At 38.2% G+C, this 17,161-nt stretch overlaps 1 protein-coding gene across 1 annotated transcript; it reads right to left on the reverse strand.

Annotated features, from left to right (window-relative positions):
* Positions 1 to 2,812: 2,812 nt before the first annotated feature.
* LOC113232959 (group XV phospholipase A2-like) lies at positions 2,813 to 17,046 on the reverse strand. Its single transcript, XM_026467882.1, has 6 exons — positions 16,602 to 17,046; positions 12,772 to 13,146; positions 11,387 to 11,614; positions 10,149 to 10,320; positions 6,670 to 6,792; positions 2,813 to 4,018 (listed from the first exon to the last, which is right to left on the reverse strand). Exons 1-6 carry the CDS (start codon positions 16,867 to 16,869, stop codon positions 3,787 to 3,789), a joined length of 1,398 nt encoding a protein of 465 aa, XP_026323667.1. The 5' UTR covers positions 16,870 to 17,046; the 3' UTR covers positions 2,813 to 3,786.
* Between the last annotated feature and the right edge of the window lie 115 nt (positions 17,047 to 17,161).

Below are 17,161 nucleotides of genomic sequence, written 5' to 3' on the forward strand. Positions count from 1 at the left end.
AGTTCAAAATGCTGTCTTAATGGTCAATTGATATTTACTTAAGTTATTTTTTAGACGCTATTAGTTAAAAATACTACAATAATACGTGATATATCACGCCTATAATAATATATTACGCCCGGTATGTTATCTATGTACGACACTCGACAATGGGAATAAAATATTACAGAAATTACGATGCCTTGGGTTTTAATGCAACACGTCCACCAGTGGCCGAGGTACGACGCGGCGTTCTTAAGCATGCCTAAGCGCCCTTAGGCATACCGAAGCTTTCCGTCCGATATCAGCATAGTCGCACCGGCGTTCCGGAGGCTGCCAACTCGACATCCCTAAGCATACCGCAGCTTTATTATGCAGCTACGATCATATTATCATTGAAATTGCGACTATAATGTCGTAATCTTAGATGTATTGCTACTGGTCACCTAAAAATCCCTTGCAATCCCTCCTGTCAGTGGGCGTCGAGCCTTATGTCTCGCGATGCGCGACTTTCAATGTTACTAATACTAATCATTCGAATGGGCAAATCATTCGCCAAAGTCTAATCCAAGCACAATCATTCGACTCGAGTCGAATATCGGATATATATCGGAACACCTCAATCATCATATTCATGCCAAAATATCCCTTTTTTCCCGGTCATATTTACAGTATTTACCATTATGTCAGAGAGGGCTAGGTGATTACGAGCAGAAATGCTCTATGGAATCTATCATAGATTTAGTATATACTAAATCTATGGATTAGTACTTGTGATGAAAGAGACTCAGGGTCGTATTCTAGAACTCTATTCAATGCTCAAGTCAGGACTGCACTGGCAACACAAGCACTGGAAATACGACCCTAAAGGCAGGGACTTGAGTATGATTTCGAGTGCTTTAAACCATACTCAAATCCTGACTTGAGCATTGAGTAGAGTTCTAGAATACGACTCTCAGTCTTTTAAAGCGTTCTATAACGACTCGACTTTATTTTACAGGTCTCGACCTCTAAAATTAAGACTGGGGATTCGAGTTTTTATTAATATGACTCAGTCGTTATACTAAAAGACTTAAACTACTTGAACGACTTAAACGATTCGAGTTGTTTGCAAAGGACTTATACCTATTTTATGTGTTATTAAACCCGAAGTTTATAAATAAAAATGACGTAAGTAGTATGTAGTAAATAATCACGTTTATTTTTTACTTATAGTAAAAATCATAAAATAAATAATACCTTGTGGGTAGAAATAAAATCGCGCCATACGGCTCATGACTCGCGACTCCAGAGGCTATAAGTCGTTAGTCGCTTTAGTCTTTTTCGTCGTTTTAGTTCTAAAAGTCTTAAGCTTGCTAGGGTTAAAAGACTTTGACTCGAATTAGCCTTCAGTTTTCGTCTTATGACTTAAGGACTTGAGGGTTAAAAGACTAGACTAGTCGTGAAGCGTTAAAAATTAGTCGAGGTTTTTTAAAAAGCCTTAAAAGACTGAATCTCTTTCATCACTATTAATACTACTAATTAGTAATGAATGATCATTAAAATCATTCGAATATGAAAATTAGATTACTAATTTGACATTCGAATGACAGGATTAGCGATTACTAACGAATCGATTAACGAAATCATTCACAATCGCGCATCGCTACTTATGTCTTTTGACGCACATCTCATAGCAATAACTGATTTCAATCATCGGGCTTGTGGTCCATTTTATTTGACCTCACCTATGCGAGATAAAGATTATAATAATAATGTTTATTTGATATCTGTTTAAATTATGGTATTACTTTTAATGTCAAAATAATAGAATGTACGTACGAGTACAATTTACTATCATACAATGCAATTATTTTAATTATTAAAAATAAAAAAAGACATATAAAAAACTTAGGTACTTAATTAAAATTTAGCAAACAGATCAAGTCAGTCTCTTGATTTTGGGACAAAAAATAATTTTTTTTATGTTTATTTTTAATATATTTACATAATAAAATAAACTCGAAATCTTCATTAATTGTACAACGGTGCAATATATATAATCGGTGTGCATGTCAACGTTATTTCTTAAGTTTTAGTTTTTAGCTATTTGGGTGTTGACTACAATGAAAGAACATAATTTTCATTATTATACATATTTCATTTATTAAGTAAGTTGAACTTAAATAAAAATTATGCATTATTTACAAGAACTTAACGACTAATATAGCTAATAAAAATGTTTCTATATAGCTAGTCCGGGCCGACCCTCCTATCGGCGACAGATAAAGTGGAACAACCCACAGACGGTCATCGACTGCATGACGGAATGTCGCCTGACGCAGATAAACTGCAGCGCGAAGATGGGCCGAGGGCAAGCCGGAGATATCTAAGCTAGTAACTGGTATAATAAATACCCGGAAGAATTATCGAAGAGAGCATTAATTCACAGCCGCGGCGGTAAGTCGATTCTAAACGCGGTGATTAGAGACATTGGAAATTACACATGTCCAATTTTCGATCGTAATGAGTATAATATCAGTACAGAGTACTAAAAAACCGACCTCAAAAGTACGTGGAATTACATCTATTTGGCAAGCTTTATTGAAATATCCCCTAGTTCGCCACTATACAGGACTTGACACAGGAGATAATAAAAATCGGTTCTCGCTACTCGAAGTATATTGAGAGAGAAAAACGCCTTGAATTGGAAAATAGCAAAACCAGCCATTAAAATAATAGCTCCTTAAGTAAAATTTAGGCGCTATTTATAAAAATGAATGTTTATGCGTGATCAGCCACACTTAAGAGGTGGAGGATTTTCTTCAAAATGAAATGAGACCACAATGGAGGTACCCTTTTTCCAACAAAAAAGAATCATGAAAATAGGTTCACAAATACCGGAGTTGTCGTGTAACATACATACAAAAAAACACAGTTGAATTGAGAACCTCCTCCTTTTTTAAAGTCGGTTAATAAATAGAACATTATTTGCAACCGTTATGACGTTTGTGTTTGCTAGTATACCAGCATAAATTAAATTATTTGCATCTCCATCAGCCTCTGATATCCATTGTTCGCGTTGCGACATGACCTAATGGAGTGGGTATTACGGCACGCTGGAATAATTTACAAACAAATTCAAAACCGACTGCCATCCAAAAAAGTAACCTCGACCGTTCGTTCTTACTTTGGATACAATACCAGTATAATTAACCCGTTCATGGACAGGAACGGCGTTTACCACAAACTTGAATATCAGAATATGGTAGCATTTCAAAAAACCAATTGCGAGTTTTACAGTGTGATCCCCAAGTGCTATCTGTGTAATTGCCACCTACTGCTTTTCCATAGAGAAGTATCAACAACGTCCTGACAAAATTCAATCGAACACTCAGAAAAAATTCCTTCGATCCGGCCGAATTCGAACTGGAAAGGTATCTTTCTAATCTAACTGGTTGTCGACATACTTTCATAGATGACGCTACGCGCTAATATTGCGTACTTTGAATTTTTATACTGAATCAATATAAGCACTAAGGCAGCTAACGTACTGACATTTTTGTGTGCGCCACTAGTTAAGTACTGTCCACGAAAGGATTAAGCTACAAGATTGATTCATTTTAAGCAGGTTGATTTTTAATTACTTAATGTCATAAAATCGACTCATTTTTTTTAAATAGATTATCCAGCATCTATTCATGTTAAGGGCAAAAATCAGCATCCACATCCGCTGATGTGTAAAAGTCCCGCATCAGCAACAACTTCATTCTGACTGTTTACGATCGTAATTGCGTGCGTAAATTCCGTCGCGTGTTTGTCTTTAGTCTAAGGCTGCGCCAGGAGCGTGCGCACGTAGTCCAGCACTCGCGGGTCATGCAGGATCTTGAGGTGCTCGGCGCCTCGCAGGGGCAGCGACTTGACCGTCGCACCGCCGTTGCGCGAGAGCTTCGCCCAGCGTTCGCAGACGCGCAGCGAACGCAGGTTCACGGTGCCGTCGCCGTCTCCGCCCACCAACGTCGGCGTACCATCTAGCCACGTGCCCGGCTTGTACTTCAACCTGCGCGAACACCACACGAGTCAAGGCATTTCTATCATTTTACATTATTTTTAATAATACGTACAAAAAAAATACACTCGTTCGTTTGTGCCAAACAAGTATGTCCGCACGGATCGACACCGGCATCAGGAGGGCTACTACGTGACAACGAGGTTCATATGACAGCTATCGTATTGAACTTTGACATTACATTAATTTTTTTATAATATCAAGTGACGGGACGAACAAGTCTTGCGCCTGATGGTAAGCTACACGCATGTCCATGACAGTTGCAGTGCCACTCAGAGCTTAAAATCGCAAAGATCTGAGTGGCGCTGCCACTGCGCCCTTCACCCTGAGACATAAGTTGAAAAGTCCCACGTGCCTGTAATTTCACCAAAATTTACTTACTAATGCACCGTCTAATTAAACTCATTCACAGGGCAATTGAATTTTTTTTTTTATTTTTATTGTGACTCGGCAAAATGACTGCACCGCGCCTGATGGAAAGTGCGAATACAGTCCAGAGATGAGAGTAACGGATGGAAAACACAAATATCTTCACTCCGTCACTATCATTTTGCCGGTCTGGCCAAATGCTTCTTCACACTACGTTTGAAGGACCCGATGTTATAGAGGGGAGGGAATACATGCGCCGGGAGTTGGTTCCACAATTTGATGGTTCGGCATAAGAACGAATTGCCAAACTTTTTAGTGCGGGACGGTATTGAACTGACCGTCCAACTGTGGCAACGCAGTCCGGCACGGGTGGTCCGCTGATGGAAAGGAGAGGAAGGGATAAGGTTGAATAACTCTGAATGCCCATGAATCCAAATTTCGCATGTGAAATTCAATACTGTCGTAACTAAAAAATCACGACGAGTTCCTGTACGATGCGGATTGTACAGTCAAGCTATTCTTGCAATTTAATTTGTATCAAGTTTGATACTTTGGATTTTGGACCATCTTATCGCAAACGGCATAAGACGAATTCAAATAGCGTGACCCTGAGCATATTATGTTTGTACACTGTGTTCAACTGCCTATAATTGCCACGGTGATTTATTTGTTTATTTATAAAAACGCAATGTAAAACAGTAACGACAAAAACGCTTACATATTAATTATTTATACTACATTCATATTTGATATGCAAGGTTTGCTTTACAAATTAATTTAAAAGATGTCAGCATCCTGGACCTCAGCGACCAGAGAATTTAGTAACACGAGACCACGTTTCGTGGGTGCGTTGCCAGCACGGCATTTGTGCAAACAGCTGGAGGTTTACCACCAAAATACGATACTACGTGACAACGACACCGTTCTGAGCAGGGCAGTACTGCCACCTTACTTATTTCTGCCACCAAGCGGTAATGTCAGCATTACTGTGTTCCGGTTTTTAATGTCAACTTATGTCTCAGGGTGACGGGTTCAGTGGCAGTGCCCCTTAGATCTTTGCGATTTAAAGCTCTGAGTGGCACGACAACTGTTATGAACAGGAGCGTAGCTTACCATCAGGCGCACGACTTGTTCGTTCCGTCACTTGATATTATAATAATCTAAGTACAGAGTACTAAAAAAATCGACCTCAAAAGTACGCGGAATTACATATAATTACCAAGTTTTATTGAAATTGGTTACCGGAAAGTGCGCATACCCGGATTCATCATTCGCACTACACGGGACTTGACACAGGAGATAATAAAATTCGGTACTCAAAGTATATTGAGAGATAAAAACGCCTTGAATTGGAGAATAGCAAAATCAACCAAAGAAATAATTGCTCCTTATAATAAAATTTAGGCGCTATTTGTAAAAATGAATCTTCGTGTGTTAACAGCCACCCTTAGAGGTGGATGATTTTCTTCAAAATTAAATGGGACCACTATGGAGGAACCCTCTTTCCAACAATAAAAGGATCATGAAAATCGGTTCAAAATACCGGAGTTATCGCGTAACATGCGTACAAAAAAAACGTCGAATTGAGAACCTCCTCCTTTTTTGAGTCGGTTAAAAAAATGAACGTAATGTCAAACACGATAGTTATCATATGAGCCTCGTTGTCACGTAGTATTTAGTGGTACACCTCCTGATGCCAGTGTCGGTCCGTGCGGACATACTTGTTTGGCACAAACAGATCGACGTTGCTCTTATATTTTAACTGACTTCAAAAAAAGGAGGCAGTCCTCAATTCGACTGTATTTTCTTTGTATGTAAGTTACGCGATAACTCCGGGTTTTTAAATTTGTGAACCGATTATCATGATTCTTTTTTGGTGGAAAAGAGGTACTTGAGTATTGGTCTCATTTAAATTTGAAGAAAACATTCCACCTCTAAGGGTGGCAAACTAGTGGATGAATCCAGTTTCGCGCACTTTCCGGTAGCCGATTTCAATAAAACTTGTAATTTTAACGGTAATATATAAGTTTAAACGCTATTGCAATCATTACGTCCTGTATATTGGTCTGCAGGAAGAAATTTCTTTTAGAAATAAGCAGTTACCTTTTGTTTGTGTTTTCCGTTTTACTAAATGTGATTTGTGTTTTCCTGTACAATAAATAAAACTTGGCAACTGTAATTCCACGAACTTTTGAGGTCGGTTTTTTTAGTACTCTCTACTGATATTATTATAGATACTGGTATCCACCGACGAACCATCGACAATTCCTTACCTCTCCACGGTAGAGATGTTGTACCCATAGATGCAGTGCACCTCGACATCAGGAGCCGTGAGGTCGCCTGAGAACCGCTCAGTGTCCTTGCGCATTTCCCAAGCGTTCGGCAGCCCCATATCTCTGTAACACATTTTTTATCCATAATTGAAGAATCCATGGAAAGAATGATCGATGTCACTTCATGAGAATTTTGGGAAAAAAGAATTTTGGATTTTTTAAACTTTAAATTTGAACTTTAAAATATTGATGAAAACGACACGCACAGTATTTATTCTTTATTTATTATACCTTAAATAAACTCAACTGCCTCCGTGGCCGAACGGTTACCATACCGGACTGCCACGCAGATGTCCCAGGTTCGATTTCCGGGCCCGGAGAAATATTTGTGTGGTCTACATTTTTTTTCTCTCGTGAGTTTGGGTGTAATTTGTGGTTGTCTATGTGTGTGTCCATGGCACCCGCGACACAGGGTTTCCCTAGTGCGGGGTATGTTTAGTGTGTACGTTATTAAAAAAAATGCTGACATAAATGTTTGTAACGCTATGTAATCCATTGTAACTAAAAAAACATTTACGAAATGATTTTTAAACATTTAGTCGCAGGCATTTTTATGATTAAAAGTGAAAGCTAATATTTAAGGGCACTGAATCTTGTTAGCCTTTTTCTGATTTAGGCATCGAGTATACACCCAGATATAAAGACGAAATAAGGGCCATCCACCCCTGGCAACTTATAAGTCATATCAACTCTCGTTTGCGCCGAAATCACAAATTAGAAAGCTGAAATAGTACAGCGCCAACAACTGACCTGTGTGTACGTCTCCATATATTCCAAAAATATTCTGTATTTTATTGTAATAAAGATAATATCTCTAACTATGGGAGGATGTTCCATGCGATGGTGTGGGGAAAACAACAAAACATCTAATTACAAAACATCGGTAATTAAATATTAAATTATGTAATTTTTAAATTTTCGTCCATTATACCAAAGGTCAAGCTAAACTAATCGATTTGAAGTGACCCCCCTCAATTGTTTCGAATTTGAAACGGCCAATCAAAAAGTAATGATATGGCAGAATAGTTTTCAAACAAATTAAATGACATTTCGTCTATATTTCCAGTTATATACTCGATAGACTTAGGCAAAGTACGCTCAACATTTTTCGAACTGGGTGGCGGTATTCACTCAAAACGTGTTTTAAGCGACTGGTCATTCTTTCCCTGGTCGCTTCTATTGGGGTGCACGAAAGGAGTTTCTCCGCACGATGTACCATTCCTTTACCGTACGTTTGGTGCACCCTCACTAATAGTAATAATAGTAATAATAACGCACACACTGGACATAGCCCCGCACTAGGGAAACCCTGTGTCGCGGGTGCCATGGACACACAAATAGACAATTACAAATTACACCCAAACTCACGAGACAAATAAATGTAGGCCATACAAATATTTCTCCCGACCTGGGAATCGAACCTGGGACCTCTGCATGGCAGTCCAGCATGGTAACCGTTCGGCCACGGAGGTAGTTGACCCTGGACAATAATCGGCGAGTACCTTAAGACGATTGGCACATCCTTTCGCCACGATGGCAAACATTATAGTGTATTCCACAGTTATTCAAACTTTTTGGCTAACGCCCACTTAGGCAAGTTAAAAAAATTTCAACGTCCACCACCACAAAAAATAATTGAAAACACGAATTTTTTATATTAACTTAACACAAAAAATCACAAAGAAAAAAAAATTATTGGAAAAAAAAATTTTATCGCCTCACGGTATTGATGCCCCCAATTGCTTCCGAGGCCCCGCTAAACGCCCAGTTACACGGGGCGAAAGTTTTCGCGCGGCCGCCCGCCGCGCGGCGACCGCCCAGTTACCATGCCTTCGTGTACATTAATGGCGAATCTGAATTCTATTTACTAGCCAACGATAATTAAATTGCTCTGAATAATACAACTGCGCGGTCGCCGCCCGGCCGCAGCGTCAAGCCAGACTCGCCCGCGCGCCCGGGACGTTCACTTAAATGAACGTAAATAAAACGTAAATGCTAAACAAATAGAGCGTATTTTTCCATGACCGTTAGACGCAAGCGGTGGCTGCGCGTGGTGAGCGCAATGAAATTCGTGTTGAATAAATGCGCCCTAAGACTAATCAGCGCCCACTGAGGCTCAAGTCACACTGGCGCAGAGTCGAAGCGTCGCGACGCGTCATGTTTTTCGCGTACAGCATATTCATCTCTATTTGCCCCATTACTAGGATACAAATTTGTGTTATGCAAATATGGAGTCGCGTGTCGATGTGCGATTGGTTGCAGCCGGGCGGCTTCGCGTGTCGACGCGCGTCACATGAGCACAGTGAGGCGTCAGACGCCGACCACACTGTGATATCGCACTAATGCGGGCGTCGTCGAGCGTAGACGCGTGTCGCCAGGCGTTGTAGTTGAAAAACAGGACGCGACGCAACGCTTCGACTCTGCGCCAGTGTGAGTTGAGCCTAAGGGGCGGTAGGGACCATTTTGGGAAAGTATGATGTATTCCATCAGTACGACTAGAAAAACATCCATATTTTTTTTACTTCCAACATTCAAAATAACAACAGAGTTTACTCGTCTGTATGAACCAAACAAAAATTCTGATAACAACCACCAGTGTCAAAGGGTGGAACGTCACGCGATCGTTTCTCACGCCACATGATAATACGTCACGACATCGCGATTAGCAATAATAAATAATTATTAATATAACGTTATTCGTAAACAATATAACGCATATGAAAGCCAAATACTGTCGTAACTCAAAATTGTGGAATCGAGAAAACATATTTTGAAAGTTAAAAAAATACTGATTTTGTTTTATTATAATAATAAGAAGTGACTGGTATAAGTAGTTTTTTTTATAATATCTAGTGACGGATCGAACAAGTCGTGCGCCTGATGGTAAGCTACACGCCTGTCCACAACAGTTGCAATGTTATTCAGAGCTTTAAATCGCAGAGATCTGATTGCCACTGCGTCCGTCACCCTGAGACAAGTCCCATGTTCCAGTAATTTCACCAGCACCCTTACCCTTCAAAACCGGAACACAGTAATGCTGACATTACTGCTTGACGGTAGAAATAGGTAAGGTGGCAGTACCACACTGGACAAGGAGCTCTACTGCTACTAAATAATGAAACCAATAAATTTATATTCTCATATATAAATGGAACACTAATTATTATTATTATTACAATTAAGAATAATTATTACACAATTATTATGCATAAATTTTTTTTTTATACATACATTATTCTCAATAAGACCCATTCAGTATTTTTTTAACTATCAAATCGTGTTTTTGTCAATTCCACCCATTTTTGAGTTACGACAGTATTTCATTTCAAGTGCGATAACTGTGGTAATGACATTGAATATCGGGGAACAAATTGGCAAATACTTAATATGTATAGCGTCTGTGAAGAGCAGTCACTGACATGAAGAGTTTCTGGAAGTCGTCGATGGTGTAGTTGAACTTGTCCGTCTGCACAAGCACCTCGGTAGAAGGCCAGAGCGCACGAGAGGGCAGCAGCCACGCCAGAGACGGACATGTCACTTGTTCTGCGCGCAGTACACTCTGCCGCAGTACAAGTGAACCCAGGTCATCACCTGTACAAAACATCATAGTCCAATAAATCCAACTGGCCACCTTGGATTGAGTTAATATGTGTGGTAGGAGCCTTATAGGTGACCAGGATTATAAAAACAATAGCTGCAGAGCTTACAATAAATTACATAAAACGTATAAACGCAGCCACAGGTCATCTGATTTGGACTTGTTTTCGTTTTCATTAAATAAATTTAAAACTTTATTATATAACTGCTCTGTCTAACAACTCTGTAACTTTACAATTTAATTTCAACACATTTACATTATTTATTTATAATCATATCCATTTGTTTGTATGTAACATAACATAACATACAGTAAACGCCTCTGAGGCGATGTTATATGTGCATACTGTATTTGCCTATTATTGGGTAATTTCTGCAGTGTCATTTTATATCCATGTTTAATAGAGTATTTCTGTTGGCGAATCTAATAACAAAAAAGACATGGGCTCCACCACTGTGTTTTGAATATTCCAAGGATTCGCATGAAGCGTTCCGCTTCTACATTTATATGGCAAACGGCTAAGGACTGGAATTCCCTACTTGTCATCGAGTATATTACTCGATGCTTAACTACGTCGTTGACCTCATCGTCACTTTCCATCAGGTGAGATGAAGATGAAATACGCACTTTTTTATAAAAAGGAAACACCTGCACCGAATGACTTATGCGTTTTTTGTACTAATTCGGCCTTATAACGTTAAACGATTTTGAATCACAATAGGTAAAATTTTTAAAAATAAATAGAAATTATAGTTCGCACCCTTGGTGTAATAAGGTCACATCTGCAAAATCACAACTTTTCAGAAGAGGTTTAAAAATCCTACGCACGAATTTGACATATAATAAAAATATACAGACACCCTGGTCACTTCATTTCATGCGGTAAAAGCACTTTTGTCGTACGATCACACGAGGCTTTATTATACTCGTACCAAGGATGGGTACGATTTTAAAGACATTATAAGTTTACATAAGAGAGTAATTCACTTGACAATATTTTATATCAGTTCAGAATATGCACTCATATTAATTTAGCTTGCAAGGAACAAAAGAACTGACCGATGGCAAAGGCCTTGAGCGCCTTGACGGCGCCTCCCCACGGCGTCGACAGCGATACCATCCGCCGCACGTAGCGTTTCTTCCAGGCCTGCGGTTGGGAACGCAGGAAGTGCATAGCCATCGAGCCACCCATGCTGTGCACCATCAGCGTCACCGCCGACTGATTGTTCATATTGTAAGTTTCCTCCACCAATGCTTTCAACTTCACGAAGAACTCTCCGTTTTCATCTGTTACAAAATTCCTTTTAAAGTCCTAATTCAATCGCCACTAACACCATTATGGTAGCTTAATGGCAAGTTCAGCGCGTTTAGAACACTATGGCACTGCTATTGCCACAGTGTCTTCACTCAAAATATGTGTAATTCAAGTTGCTGAACGTAAATTTTGGTTCTCTACACGTCAATAAAATAGTCGTTATATTATTAATGTGAGAAACATTGACTTACAATTATATGGACGTCGGGTCCGCGCTAAAAAGTGTCCGCACTTGTAAGGCGCTAAAATCGTATACAGAGCGCCAAACTCCGCTTTAGTCTTCATTTGTTCTACTGACAGCGCGATACTGCGATGACATTACAATTTAAATTTCGAATAGGTTCACTTGGGACATTTTTTTCGTGGTTTTTGTATTAGACCCGTCGTCTATTTATTTGTAAGTCAATGGTGAGAAACAATTAATATATCCACGTAACTTAAAATGAAATAAACTTTTTTTGAACTAGTTCGGAACAAAACAGTCCTTAGGGCGCGATCCCATTATGTCGTAACGTTTTATTTATCGTAGGACGATTGTCGTGTCTGGCTTGTTCCCATATCTCGACTTTACGTCGTGACTGTGTCCTAGTACGTTTATTTTATCGTTCAACGACTGTCGTGGCTATTCCCACTAGATCGTAACGACTATTTAACGGTTCACGGCAGCAACCTTGTCGTTTGCACACACGTCACATTTTTATAGTGCGTTTTGTTTATCGTTCGACGACGTTCGTTCTAGCTCTTCCCATTGTCACGACAGTCTACGGGCGTAACGTCAAAAAAGTCGTGTACGATAGTTAATCGTGTTGTTCTATGTGTGAACAACTTCATTTAAATATACAAGCCATGACACTTTAAACTGCACGACTATCTATAGTCACGACATAATAAGAACGCGCCCTTACTAAAAAATATGAAATATTTTTTTCCCTTTTACTTTTAAATATATTTGGTAAGTAGAAAATTATTTAGATGTCCGTAATAAACTTTAGCATATGCATAAATTTTAATAATCTTTCACGAGAAGTGCATACTTCGCTTTTCATCGTTTCAGAAAAAATACATTTTTTGAGTTAATACACTTGCGTTGTCATTGATGTGATAAAGTATAAATGATATTGCAACTCACTGGGTGCTCGTCTAAAATCATATGGAGCGCCTCTAAGAGACACGTTTCTGACATAGCCGATGGAGACGAGCATATCGCTGATGGTGTTGAAGTACGCGCCCGCCTTGTCGTGCGAAGGGTCGAGCCACTCGACGGGTTCGGGCAGGCCCCAACCGGGTATGCGCACGTCCACGCCGGGCGGGCTGCGCGTCGTGCGCGTGACGTTATCATATTCCAGCCGCAGGTTATCCACCCAGCAGTCGATAACGAACGGCACCAGTAGCTCCAAGTTCAACCAGATATTGAAATAGTCGGCGGAGACTTTGGCACAAATGTAGTGTACCACCGAAGTCTTATTCAACTTTGCCTCCAACTGGCTACCACCATCGCCTGGGACTGTAAAAATTCGCCACGTCTCACTTATGTGCTCGCAAAGAACAAATACCAACGTACTAAGTACTTACCTCAGGACTACAGTGGAAAGCAACAATAAAATTAAGAACATAAGATGATTTCTGCTGAAATCGCCTGCTGAAACTGCCTCCGTGGCCGATCGGTTACCATGCCGGACTGCCACGCAGAGGTCCAAGGTTCGATTCCCGGGTCGGAAGAAATATTTGTAAGGCCTACATTTATTTCTCTCGTGAGTTTGGGTGTAATTTGTGGTTGTCTATGTGTGTGTCCATGGCACCCGCGACACAGGGTTTCCCTAGTGCGGGGCTATGTTGAGTGTGTGGGTTATGAATGTGCGTGTTATTTACTAAAGCATACTCATGCTGATCAAATGAATTTATGGTATCTTCACCTCTAACATTTGTACATTATGGAATGCAAACATTGACTTACAAATAAATGGATGGTCTAATACAAAAACCACGAAAAAAATGTCCCAAGTCACCCTATTCGAAATTTAAATTGTTATGTCATCGCAGTATCGCGCTGTCCGTAGAACAAATGAAGACTAAAGCGGAGTGTCGCGCTCTGTATACGATTTTAGCGCCTTACAAGTGCGGACACTTTTTAGCGCGGACCCGACGTCCATATAATTGTAAGTCAATGAATGCAAAGAAACAAGAATAAAGCTTTAGAATTATTAACGAAATAACCTCAGTATAGAGTACTAAAAAACCGACCTCAAAAGTCATTCATCCCCTTGTTTGCCACTCTTAGAGGTGGAATATTTTCTTCGAATGTAAATGGCATACACTCCTGAAGTGTCCTCTTTCCAACAAAAAAAATAATCATAAAATTGGTTCACAAATCACGTAAGTTCACACAAAAAAATACAGTCGAATTGAGAACCTCCACCTTTTTTGAAGTCGGTTAAAAATAATAATAATGTATAAGATAATATTTTAATGCTGTTTTGTTAATTAACATAATCTACAATATTGCAATCCTTATTAATTGTAAACACATTTGTTACAAATACTTGTTACAATTAACAGACTTTGTACTGTCTATTTAATTGTAAATATGAGATTGGTGCCCAGTAGGGGGACGTATAAATGAGTTGATGACTAATTTTAGGATAGATGTGCTAGATACATTTAAATAAAATTTTAATGTTTCAGAGCAGAGATTAATATAATAAATGGGAAATACAATTTTCATGAGATTCAGGTAAAATGCTTAAATGGATGTTGATGAAACTTTGAGAAATAATATTATTTACAGGTGTATTTCTATTCAGTTTGTACTCTTTTTTTATCTCGGTATCTTAGTGTTTTAAAGTTACACATAAGTTAAAAGTTTATATGACAGATTTCAGGGTCGTCCTGAAACTTAGTATAAACACTCTTTTCAGCATTTGCATGATTTACTATATGATATTTAATAACTACACAGTTTAGCTAAGTAATAAAATAAAGTCGGTGGGATGTGTCTAAAAAAGTAACAACCAATTAGAAGTTGTTGTGCAATTAGGATTCTGTACAGTGACTACACCATCGCCTAAGCTCTAGTGCAGGTAAATTCAGCGATCGCTGTACCTTGCACGGTGTTGTTTACTTTTATTTACATGAGATAAGTTATCAAAGCACTGGTGCCAATTTCATTCAATCTACTACATACTGCGTATGTTGTAGTATAATACATACTTTGTGTAAGTATAAATGCAAATTTGTGTAAATAGGTATATTTTTGTACTCATGCCAATATGATCATTTCTAAAAGTACAGTCATATTACACTTTTGTTAAAATATTGCCTCCAGTGCAACGGAACAAGATTCGTCAATGTATAGCTTGATGTAGTGCCATTGGTACAATATTGTGTCAATTTATGTATGTTTTCAAAGAATTTCATTTTTAAATTCATGCTTTACCTTACAATTTCAAAAATCAGAATATAACATTTATTTCTATCTGCCTATTATTGCATACCAATCTATGTGACTAACTTCAGAGGTCTATGTTAAGTTGTTTTGGACGTGATAAGCTGTAACAGACACCAAAGGATTTCAGAAGTGTATTCACCAATACTAATAATAATAACACATACACATTCAACATAGCTCCATACTAGGAAAGCGTCGCGGATGCCATGGACACACAAACAACCACAAATTATACCCAAACTCACGAGAGAAATAAATGTTCTCCCGGTCCAGGAATCGAACCTGGGAACTCAGCGTGGCATGGTAACTGTTCGAACACGGGTGCACTTAAAATTTACCAATATTGTTACAGAACACTAAAAACAACGGTGTTGGACTATATTATTATTTATTTATAGAAATAAGTTATATACCTAATTATAGAGAAACAAAATCACAGAAACAAGCTTGCAACATTACAATAAAAAAAATTATAAAAAGAAACTATTTTACATACCTATTTTATATTATAGTGGAGGCATTTTACAAATGCTATCAAAAATAACAGACCAATTTCTTAAGTCTTATTTCTAATCATGTATTTATTTGGCTTTCAGTCCAAATTTAAACAACCTAGGCAGGCTTTTTGAAAAAAAGTCGTGCTTTATATTCTGTAGTAAACAGCCATTTAATACATAGATTTAGTACTTAGGTACTCATACTAAATCTATGATTTAATACAGCCTGTATTAGTATGAAAACTTTTATAACATTATAATGTTATAAGAGTTTTCATACTTAAATTATAGCATGTTTTGTTTGTTGCAATTATTCATAGTCACTATTTTACATGTCATATCTATGCCATTCAAACCAATACAATAATACAATTTGTTCCAAGTATTTTGAACTATTATTGTAATATGGATGTAATGAATATTATGATGTTCTACTACCATAATATTCATTTAGTTTTGTGAAATAAATCCATTATTTTATTATAGTATAATAACGCACACATTCAACGCAGCCTCACACTAGGGAAACCCTGTGTAAACAACCACAAATTACACCCAAACTCACGAGATAAATAAATGTATACCATACAATATTTCACCCGGCCCGGGGATTGAACCTGTGACATCTGCGTGGTAACCGTTCAGCCACAAAGGCAGTTGAAGTACGTTATAATTCTGTCCTTTTAAAATAAAGTTCTATCAGATCAATACAATTTTTCTTATTATTTCCATAAAAACCACATTACATTATAACATAATATATTTGCATTAAAAAAACTATAAGCCAATCACCTTTATCTATAGATGAGATGAATAAGTCACTTACATACAGCCAAGTTACATTATTACTGCGTCCTGACTTAATTTCCTTAGAGTAGTTATAAATAGAGCACTATAATAATGTAAAATCAGCTTTAAAAACAACATCTAACAATTTCTAATTTAGCATGCTCTTAAATTGTAATTAAATAATGTGTGAAGTGTTCTAGGCATCCATACAATGAATGGTTGACTTACTTAAGATCACTGGAGACAGTCCCAGGGAGTTCCAATGGAATGAACCGTAAATAAACAAAATGACGAAGCTTAACTTCGCGATCATGCTCGCGTGCGTTGCTAAAGCAAGACGTATGATAAGTGCGGCAGTACGTGAGTAAGTAATTGCGAAAACGTCTGCCCGCGATTTTTTCGCAATTCGCAGTATGATCCAATCAATAGCGCGACACGAACTGGAATCGGCCACGCGCGCAACTGCCGATGCCGATATTAAACGAGGATGGTACATTCAATAACAAATACTACACGCAAAGATGACACAACAGTGTTTGATTACAATACAATAACTTGCTGTACAAGTATTTCTTTTTAATACAACTTATCTATTAAACTTAGACTTATATTCATCACTCTTTGTTCTCCTTATTGATATTTTAGTTAATAAATTAACTTCAACTTCAATGTTTTTGGCCACAACAATGACACTGAACAAAACAGCTGAGCATTTGACATTTCATTTAACTCACCACCTTTTAAAGAAAAATTTGTTATGGCATTGCTACTCAGTATTTTTGGACAGA

This window comes from Hyposmocoma kahamanoa, unplaced genomic scaffold (genome assembly GCF_003589595.1).
Source record: "Hyposmocoma kahamanoa isolate Upper Pololo Valley unplaced genomic scaffold, ASM358959v1 102, whole genome shotgun sequence".
Taxonomy (NCBI): domain Eukaryota; kingdom Metazoa; phylum Arthropoda; class Insecta; order Lepidoptera; family Cosmopterigidae; genus Hyposmocoma; species Hyposmocoma kahamanoa.

What these genes read in the sequence shown, in the direction of transcription:
- LOC113232959 (XM_026467882.1), bottom strand. Translation starts at nt 16,869, where the DNA reads ATGTACCATCCTCGTTTAATATCGGCATCGGCAGTTGCGCGCGTGGCC. An exon ending in TGATTTTAGACGAGCACCCA is followed by an intron (nt 11,615 to 12,771) that starts GTGAGTTGCAAT and finishes ATTTTGTAACAG; the next exon opens with ATGAAAACGGAGAGTTCTTC. An exon ending in AACATCTCTACCGTGGAGAG is followed by an intron (nt 4,019 to 6,669) that starts GTAAGGAATTGT and finishes GTGTTCGCGCAG; the next exon opens with GTTGAAGTACAAGCCGGGCA.